General features: G+C 36.3%; 1 protein-coding gene across 1 annotated transcript in view; it reads left to right on the top strand.

Annotated features, from left to right (window-relative positions):
- ERBIN (erbb2 interacting protein) overlaps positions 1-10109 on the top strand; it is a gene marked incomplete at its 5' end in the record, with an annotated part of 36920 nt that overhangs the window by 8854 nt on the left and 17957 nt on the right. The window contains 7 exon segments of the mRNA XM_029084793.1: positions 1448-1569; positions 2653-2823; positions 3594-3659; positions 3661-3786; positions 6027-6141; positions 6966-7149; positions 7852-9373. Of these exon segments, the coding sequence (XP_028940626.1) occupies positions 1448-1569; positions 2653-2823; positions 3594-3659; positions 3661-3786; positions 6027-6141; positions 6966-7149; positions 7852-9373 (2306 nt within the window).

The raw sequence follows: 10109 nt of genomic DNA, 5'->3' as shown, positions 1-10109 counted from the left end.
AAAGAGAGTTAAATCTATTTGTTCCTCCACTTTCTTTCCCTTGCAGGCAAAAGGAAAAAGCTTGTGCTGCTTTAACAGAGATAGAAGGGGAATAATTAAAAACTGAAAAGTGGCAACATTTGGTGTTTCATGACACAGGTGTCTAGTACACTGCTGATACATTTGATTACTCCTCTCTCAAAACCAGTAAATTGTGCATCACTTTCAATGCCTTCTAATGCAGATAATACATCTGCAAAACCTCTGATAGAATGTGAGAATTATAAAATAATTTGGAGATTCAGTGAAGTTTGAGGTTATTCCTGAAAGCATTCTCTCCATTTGAACATTTTTTTAGCCAGGTGCTGGAGTTCCTTTCTGTAGACAAGATGAGGGCTGCTTGTTTGGATTAAGTTGACAGAATACCTGCCTCTGAGGTGGTCATTCCAAATGGAAGATCTAAAGTCTGTGGTGGTTTGGTGATTTCACAAGTTCAATAGTTAGTGCTTTGAAAAACTGAAATATTTTTAATTCTTCATCAAGTTATTTTTTTTGTCAGGAAGAGTTTCAGTGATAGTGAAGTCTATTAGAATATCTTCAGATGTGTTACAGTTGTAAATTTACCCAATAAACACAGAATAACAAACATTTCAATGGACTTGTTAAGCCCTATAATTAGGTGTTTTTCTATTTAAGGTATAGGAGTAGTTAATATGAACAGTCTTGGCATTCCTAGCGAAGGATATACAGTTGCTGGGGTGGCGGCGGCAGATTTATTAGACTATTTGGCACACTAAAGTAGAACCTGGCTGATGCAACACGAGGCATGGAGACATGCTAGAATAACAGACAATGGGTACTTAAAAGCTTTTTTTTTCTCTTGTGAAATTAAGCAAGAAATACTTTGTAAAGCTACTGTCATTTGTATAACTCTTGCAAAATCATATTTTTACCTTAAGTTTTAGATGCTTTAGGTTTTTTTCGGGATTAGAAATAGGTTTTTGTCACTAAGTCACTCTTATTCTTCGTTTTTAGATTTTAACTAAATTAAATCAGGTTAATGCTCTTTTACATGCTGAATAAGACTGCCTCGCTGAAGTCAAGCTGGGTAGATCTGTATAATTCACTTATATATACACAAATACGTGTTTTCCTACTTATAAATCTATATGAATAAAAATACTTTGCAGTGAGGAGTTCTGCTGAAAATTTTCAAGTGTGACTGTTAAGATTAGTGTACAGCTGTGTATGAAGTTTTTTACTTTACAGATAGGAATTTTACTATTACGAAAATACAACCAAGTACATAAAGCAGTGACAGTGAAGCCAGTCTTCAATTGGTGTTGCTAGTCTCTTACCTTTTAAGAATGCATACAAAAGCACACCAATCCCATCCAAGAGAAAGAAAAAGTGGAATTTTATTTTGCATAATGTATCCTATTCTTATGAGGTTTTTTTAATTTTTTAGTTATGTTCATATCTGATAATGAAAGTTTCAATCCATCTCTGTGGGAGGAGCAGCGTAAACAGCGTGCTCAGGTGGCATTTGAGTGTGATGAAGACAAAGATGAGAGAGAGGCACCACCTCGGGTTAGTATTGAATTTATTTTTTAATAGTTGGTGCTTCCCTCCCTCCTATTCCCACCCCTGGATCCCATTCTTTTCCTTACTTGGGTTGTTCATTTCACTTTTCTGAAGGATCACAGAATTGCCTCAATTGGAAAAGGCCTATAAGATCATCAAGTCCAATCATTAACCTCACACTGACAAGTCCCCTAAACCATGTCCTTAAGCACTGTGTCTAGACAGCTCTTAAATACCTCCAGGGATGGGGACTCCACCACTGGCCTGGGCAACCCCTTCCAATGCCTGAGAACCCTTCCAGTAAAGAAATTCTTCCTAATATCCAATCTAAACTTCCCTTGCCTCAACTTGAGGCCATTTCCTCTTGTCCTATCACTTCTTACTTGGGAGAAGAGACCGACTCCCACCTCTCTACACACTCCTTTCAGGTAGTTGGAGAGAGCGATAAGGTCTCCCTTCAGCCTCCTTTTCCCCAGCCTAAACAACCCCAGTTCCCTCAGCTGCTCCTGATAAGGCTTGTTTTCCAGGCTCTTCACCAGCTTCGTTGCCCTTCTCTGTGCATGCTTCAGCACCTCCATGTCCTTCTTGTAATGAGGAAATCAAGTTTTCAGTTATTAGTTAAGTGTATCTAAACAGGATGAATCACCATGATTTTGAGAGATTTGTTTGTTTGGTTTTGGTTTGGATTTTTTTGATCAGATAATTTAAAGTGGAGCACTAGGGAAAAACTCTCAGCTGATGTAAGGCAATGTAGGGCATAACTAGGAGAATACCTGACTAGTGGTGCCATGGAGGAAGATAGTGGGGAAATGATTAATCCTAATTTTTCTTTAAGTAAATTACAGCTGTCGTAATTCTTCCTGTTTGCAATCAAAGGCCACATTGCAGCAGGTGGGGGTGGAGGGAGTGACTCATAAACTTGCTGGGTTTTATAAACTTGAGTCTGCATCAGTCCAGGTAGACTCGAACAGCAAAGTGGAGATCCTATATTGTTCAGTGTTCCGTGCCAATTAATTGCCTGTTTTAAAACTGATGTTTTAAATATGGAATTTAATTAAATGTAGAACATTATTGCTTTTTGTTATACAGGAAGGCAACCTGAAGAGATATCCAACTCCATATCCTGATGAACTGAAGAATATGGTCAAAACAGTCCAGACAATTGTACATAGGCTAAAGGATGAAGAATCTACTGAAGATATTGCTAAGGAGTCTAAACGAGAAAGCCAGACAGTTTCTGTAAAAGATGTGGGGGTAAAGGTTAGAGATAATATTCTCTTCTGACTTTGCAAGAACTTCCAAACATCTAGAGTGTCATTGATTCCTTTTAATTCTATTCTCTCTCCCCACTAATGCTTTAGCAATAAAAATTGTCAGATTAAAGAACAGAACTTACTACTTCACCATCAAAAGAAGTGTGCAATAAGTGTCTGTTTTGCAGTAGCAATTGTCATCTAGCACTAAGAACAAGGAAAGTGACTTTATTCTCAGCAAATACAAACTATGAATGTATTAAGGAGATTACTTCTTTGGTTTCTGGAGTATGGCATATTTGTCATCCTCTGATCCTCTTTTATCTACCAGTCTTCACAATGAAATTCAGCGTAATCTCTAAGGATCTTACTGTTGCCCTCATGACTGGAGGTTTTACATGATAAATTGGGAAGGCAGTCAAGGCAAGTTGGCACAGGAATCTCTAACAGGTTGATGTAGCAAGATAGGTAACAGGACTACTGTTTGGTGTTGATATGTCTCATTGTAGATATTCTTGGCCTTTTTAATTTATTTTTTTTTTCTTTAAACCCAATAGGGAGAAGAGTCAAACTGATTAACAAAGAGTAGGGACAGTACCTCAGTAATCTGCAGAGATTTCTCTGCATTTCATACCTGGTGCATTTCATGCTTTATAATTTCAAAGCTCAAATTTTCCATTCAATAGTTTCCCAAAATATATAATGTTAACTCTAAATGTCAGATGTTGCCGAAAATCTTTCAGGATGTTTTTTTTGCTAATGTTCTTAATCCTGTAGACTTCAGAAATTGCTTCGATAAAGAACAAAGCAGATGAGAGAAAGCAATATTCAGCAGGTTTTTTTTGGAAGCTCTGTGCAGAAGCCTACTGAACCAGAAGCTGAGCACAGCACTGCAAATTCACAGATGACTGCACTTGTTAAAACCTTGCAGAACACAAAAACAATTGTCAACCATGAAGACACACTCGAGGTATGGCGTTGCGATGAACACCAGAGCAGTCAAAGAATTGTGCTGGTGTTGTACTGAATTTTACTCTCAGAGACAAAAATTTATGTTGACAGCAGCAGAAAATTGCCATCCATAAGCGCTGTAAATACAAATGCTTTGCAATGCAATATTTTTCTCATTTCAGGTTATATTAAGTAAAAGTTGAAATAGCTAATAAAAGTTCATAATAAAAAGATACAAACATTTAAAGAAAAATAAAGCAAACTTGATTAAAAATTGACCTAAGTATCAAACTGAAAAGACTCATTCTTAGAACTTTCTAGGTTTTGCTTGATTGTCAGTTCTTCATTAAATAATAGATTTTAATTGTCACTGAAATGATAAAATATCTGATTAATAGGAGCAATCAAAAACCTGTATATCCAAGTGACTATGCGCATTAATTTCAAATTAAAAGTGAAAGGTGGGTTTAAAAACATGTATTCCTGTGTGTTAGTGAACTGTCATGAATATAACCTGGATTGTGTTTACATCTCGTAAAGAGTCAGAGATTTTAAACTCTTTGTACCTCTTTCTGACAAACACCATGTGTTCATTTATTTAGAATGTTTCAGATTTATGACAGATTTTTGAATTTGTCACTTAATCTGTAGCCAGTCATAACCTGTGAAATGCTTTTTCATAGTTTCACAAGGGGATTATTTTTGCCTGTGTTGTGTAAGAAGTGGAATGTGCATATATCATACTTTTGCTGAAGAGAATTTGTGACAAGCAGTTGCAGCTGTTGCTGGCTATTTCCCTGCTAGCGTGTTCCTGCTTCTACGTACTTTCTGAAAATACTGGTTTTGACATTTTATTTTTTTTTAGTTTAAGAACATAATTTTGGAAAATCATATGCTGTCTAACGATAGTGACAGCAAGTCTTTGTAGCTGGCTGTATGCCAGTAAGTAAATGAGGCAACAGTGTGTAGTGCGTCAGGGATACTGAATTCCTCGCTTCCATGTAATAACCTGTTGATAACTGTTGCAGTTGAATCTAGATACCAAAATTTTGCATGTGCTTAAGTTTTTAATTTCAGCATTGATTAGACTTGTTGTATGTCACATCCAAGAGGAAAAGCAATGTGGTAGAGGCAGTGAAGAGGTTGTCTGGATTGCAAAGAAAAACATGGATTTTTATTTTTTACTTTTAATGAAGACTATCATAGCTTGTTTGCTACAGCTCAGTTGGGTTTGTCCTCCCTGCAGTACAAAGAACTGGCCAGGTAGTTAGTATTATAGGAAAGGTGCTGCTCCAGTATGTTCCGCACAGTAAATGCTGTGAAACTTGTAAGAATAAGTGAACATTGACAGACTGTTTTTGCAATCTGCAACATGGATTTTGTAGCATTTGTAACAGGAAGCACTATTACTAGAAAGAAATTTACACTTTAGAGAAATAGGGGTCTGTTTCCTTCAAAATATTAGTGGAAACAATAATTTTTGAAGATTATTGGAATATAGGGCTGGCAGTAGGATACTGAATCAGTTGCATGGCTGCTCTTGCAGCAGCTTTGTCAGTTAATCTCTTAACTGACAGTGCAGTGAGTTCCATTTTTATGGTTAGGGACTAGTGATTTCTAGCTTAAATGTATTCAACATAACTTTATTCCTATGTTCTCGAAGTTAAATAACTTCTCTTTTGTTTGGAATTTATCGCCAATGTAAATTTGAAGATACATACCCAAGCTACAGTTGCTCTTTTTTTGCTAGACTAGGCAAGCCAAGCTCATGCAGTCTTTTCTCACAGCATAGTTCTCCATTCCTAAGATTGTCTTGGTCATGCTACCCTATAACTGTTTCAATTTCAGCTCTTTTAAGCAAAACCAAGCTAGTCGGTCTGGCTCATTCAGTGGGTCAGTGATAACTTTCTAACATGAATTCAACTGGAGGTTCTCTCCAGTGGTAGAACAGAGCATCTGTTTGCACCAGGTAGCTTTTTGCAGGCTAAGTTATTGGTTTGGCTGTCATTCCGTGGAGTTCACCAGTGACAATGCAAGTCTGCACGTGCTGCTTCTTAAAGATAGTTCAGTGGCAACTATTAGTAAATTCAGTTGATTTGCACTATAAATACACTACACAGTTATGTTATGCTTATGTTTGTTGCTTGTTTATTTTTGTCCCCTTTGTTGTTCAGTGGGTGACAGTTTAGATAGTATTTACTTAACCTCTAAGCAGTTCTTTAAAATGCACAGCCTAAAAGCTGTTCTTTCCTTTAGCAGGAGTCAGAAGAACTCTCCTCTGATGAAGAGATGAAGATGGCAGAAATGCGACCACCGCTGATAGAAACCTCCATAAACCAACCAAAAGTAGTAGCTCTTAGCAATAACAAAAAAGGTTAGATACCATAAAACGCAATAGAAGTGTTCTGTGATTCTGATTATTTCTTGACTCAAAGTGGCTATTTTTTTTTCAATTAAATTATGTAAAAGTAGATTTAAAAGAAAGATGATAAATTTTCTAGTTAAGCAAGTAAAGCAGGAAAAAATTATGCAGTATCTTATACTTGAGCCTGTGGTGGAGAAACCTGTGTTGACATCCTGGTTTTCTTGATTCTTGCCATCAGTTTAAAAGCAGAGGGGGAAAGGAATTAATATTTCCTGTTTGGGTTTTTTTTTACATTTATGAAACAATACAGAGCTTATCCAGTGATCTATCTATGTCTTTCCAGAGTGCTTGGTCTAATAAATAGCTATTTAACATTGATACAATGTTCAAAATCACGAACTGTGTATACTTTCAAAATACTGCATGTGAAGCAGTGTCCTTCATTTTCATAGGGGCTGATAGACTCAAGTAATTCAAAACTTTGAAATAATTGCAAAAACAGAAACAGCATTTGATAGGTATTTTGGGGAAATATTACATAATGTAGCGCTAGCTTACGCCAAGGAAACTTGGAATAAAGCAACAAGTTAAATTTCATTAGCAGGTGAGGCCTGTTTATATTGAGCCAAATATTTGAAAAATAGGAACTATTGTCAACAGATTTTTGTAAGTTTGAATGAAGTTTGCAAAGATCTTAGCTTATGTTTTAATTTTCAGTAGTAAGAATTACTGAGGAACAACAGGCAAGTTCTAAATACTGTAACATACACACATTAAATGACTATTAAACAGATGTATATGTCTGTAACTAAATTGGAAATTTTTTATTTCAGATGATTCAAAAGATGCTGATTCCTTATCAGATGAAGCTACCCACAATAGCAATCAAAATAACAGTAACTGTTCCTCTCCTTCTCGAATGTCAGATTCCGTTTCCTTAAATACTGACAGTAGCCAAGATATTTCTCTCTGTTCTCCAGACAAAGAAACACATGCTGCTGTTTTATCCAAGATCAGGTTTGTAAGATACTGTATACCACTGAGCAAATATAATAGAAAAATGTTACTTAATCTTTCATATTATATGTCCATTCCTTTAATTAATTTATTTATCATTCATGAAATAATTTATTTTAATGTTTTAAAATAATGTTAAATAATGGAACAGTTCTCTTTTTTTTTTTTTTTAAAAAAAAAAGGGCAGTAAAATTCAGAGGCTAATTTTAGTATACAAGACATGGTTCCCATGTGTTGTTATCCCTGCAAAATACTTCAGTACACCATTTTGAAAACTCTGTGTTTTTATTTGCATCATTTTGAAGATCAGTTTGATGACCAACCTAAGTATAAAAGGCTTTTAGAAATTTACGAAGAATGGATTTACAGGTTGCTACTCTTCTTGAGGTTTTAGTTAGAAAGTGCAATTTAAAAAGAAAATAAATAGCAAGAGAAACAAGGCATTTGTCCAGAATTTTCATGGAACTTGCAAGTAGTTGATAAAAAAATAAGTTATTGTCACTTTGTACTTTTTTACACCTTTAAATTGTCTTTAATAATTTCTACTGAAGTAAACAAGTCTGGCTGTATATTGGTCTTTGTCCTGTTTTGTGTGCACAGTATGACTGTTCTGCATGTTTATGATCAATTTTTTTAAAAACAGTTCTTAAAGGGGTATGTTGGTTCCTTTTGGAATTTATTTTGAGTCATCTTTTATTCCAGGCCAGAAGATGAAAATTTGAATAGTCTTTTGCAAAATGGAGGTGAATTGAGCATTACTGTGGAAGAAAAGATAAATGTGCAAGAGAAGGTTACAAATTTGTCTGAATATGAATTAAGCATTGAAGAAAGATTAGGCCTAATAGGAAAAAGTGTTGATCTGAGTAGTCCTACAGAGGAATCTCACAAATTAGATGAAATAAACATGAATATCAAAAAACTGGTTAGTGAAGAGACAGCACCAGTTCCTGTAGAAAGGTTACAAACACAGGAAATAGTTTCAGTAAAGGGCTTTTTGAATAACAACACGAAAGAAGAAAGTGAGCACTTGGAAAATGGAAATAAATATCTTATAAATAAAGTAAATGGACATCCTGAGGAAGCAGTACAGTCTCCCAGTAAAGATGAACTAACGAGAAGCACTACAGCTGATGGCAGTTCTACTGAGCTATCTGTTTCAAGGAGCACTGAAGACTTATCCCCACAGAGAAGTGGTCCTGTGATGAAATCTCTGAGCATCACCAGTATGGACACTGGTGGTCTGAAAATCTATGATATTGTCAATGAGAATGGATCTCCACAGCCAAACTCAGTGGTAAAATCAGTATCTGATAGTGCAGATGGAAAAAACATAGTCCGAAGTAAATCTGCTACTCTTCTGTATGATCAGCCTTTGCAGGTTTTTCCTGGGTCATCATCATCATCAGATTTAGTATCTTCTACAAAAACCGTGTTCAAGTTTGACTCAAATCACAATCCTGAAGGTGGTAACGTAGTGAGAGGATCAGTGACAAGTGGTGCACAGATGTTCTGCGCTCCCCAGTATAATATTCAGTACAGCAGCAGTGCAGCAGCGAAAGACACCTTGTGGCCCCAGAAACAAAACACCCAAGTAGAACAAGGTGGCTTACCTCCTTCACGTCTGCTTAGGTCTGACAGTACAGAAACCCCCAGCTATGTAAAGCATTCTGCCAATATGAATTTCTCTAATCATAACAATGTCCGAGCCAGTGCTGTGTATAACACTCATCAACGGATGGCTGGGAGACATATAGATATGTGGGCTGTTCCACCAAATGATAGGCTGCTCCCAGGAGCAACCAGACACACTCTTCAAAGGCAGAGCAGTGTGTCTTCAGCAGTTTCTGTAAACGTTGGGGATACTGGACCTTCAAGGCGCACCCAGGTACCTGAAGGGGACTATTTAACGTACAGAGACTTGCATTCGATGGGAAGAGCTCCACCAGTAATGTCTGGGCAACAGAGACCTCTTTCTGCCAGGACATACAGCATTGATGGTCCAAATGTACCCCGACCACAGAGTGCTCGGCCATCAGTGAATGAAATACCAGAAAGAACTATGTCAGTTAGTGACTTCAATTACTCACGGACTAGCCCTTCAAAGAGGTCAAACCCGAGGGTTAACTCTGAGCACTCGTTATTAGACCCTCCAGGAAAAAGTAAAGTCCCTCATGACTGGAGGGAACAGGTGCTGCGACATATTGAAGCTAAAAAGTTAGAAAAGGTAAAAAAAATATTTTTTTTTAAACTCTTCTACCTCTCTGTTACCTAGCTATGGAATAAGTTTAATACTCTTTGTTTTGAACTGCTTTTAATTACCAGTGAAAATGTACTTCTGATACTGCCTTAAAAAAGGATAAACTCGTTTGTGATGAATATCTGAGAAATGGTCAAATGGTGGACTGTAAATGAAGTTTTCCACCAAAGGAAAAAAAGGTCCCTCTTGTTTTTACATCATACTTGCCAGCTTAGTCCATTTACTTTAGAATATGTTAAACAATTGGCCTGTTGAACTGCATTCCAACTCTTTTAGGACGGGTAATTTTTATTGTAATATTGGTTTTGGATTATACTAAAATTTTCCCTTACACTTCTTGATCCTTCTTTTCTGCCTTTTTACCTTCTTACTTCTCTTCAAGGAAAAGAAAATCAGTAAAATCTATTTGGAAATATAGGTCTACAACTTTGTTGTTAAGAATTCAAAAGCTATAATTAACATGTGTTTGCCTCCAAGCCAGTTGTCTTTTGAAGTTGGGTATCTGACAGATTATTGAATGAATATTTATTGCTGTGAGATGAGAACACTTAAAAATCTTGTTCATTTCAGGAAATCATAGGAGGTCTGATATAACTAAAGATGATGAACAGCATTCTTTGTGTACTGTAAATGCTAACAAGAATTTGAGCTGATATGTAGAGCTGAACAATTATATATCTTCAAAGAACTTGTATAGAGGCTG

The sequence above is a fragment of the Antrostomus carolinensis genome, unplaced genomic scaffold, assembly GCF_000700745.2.
Source record: "Antrostomus carolinensis isolate BGI_N321 unplaced genomic scaffold, ASM70074v2 scaffold16984, whole genome shotgun sequence".
NCBI lineage: Eukaryota > Metazoa > Chordata > Aves > Caprimulgiformes > Caprimulgidae > Antrostomus > Antrostomus carolinensis.
The sequence above is the reverse complement of the archived record's forward strand: the minus strand, read 5'-3'. Positions and strand labels throughout refer to the sequence as shown.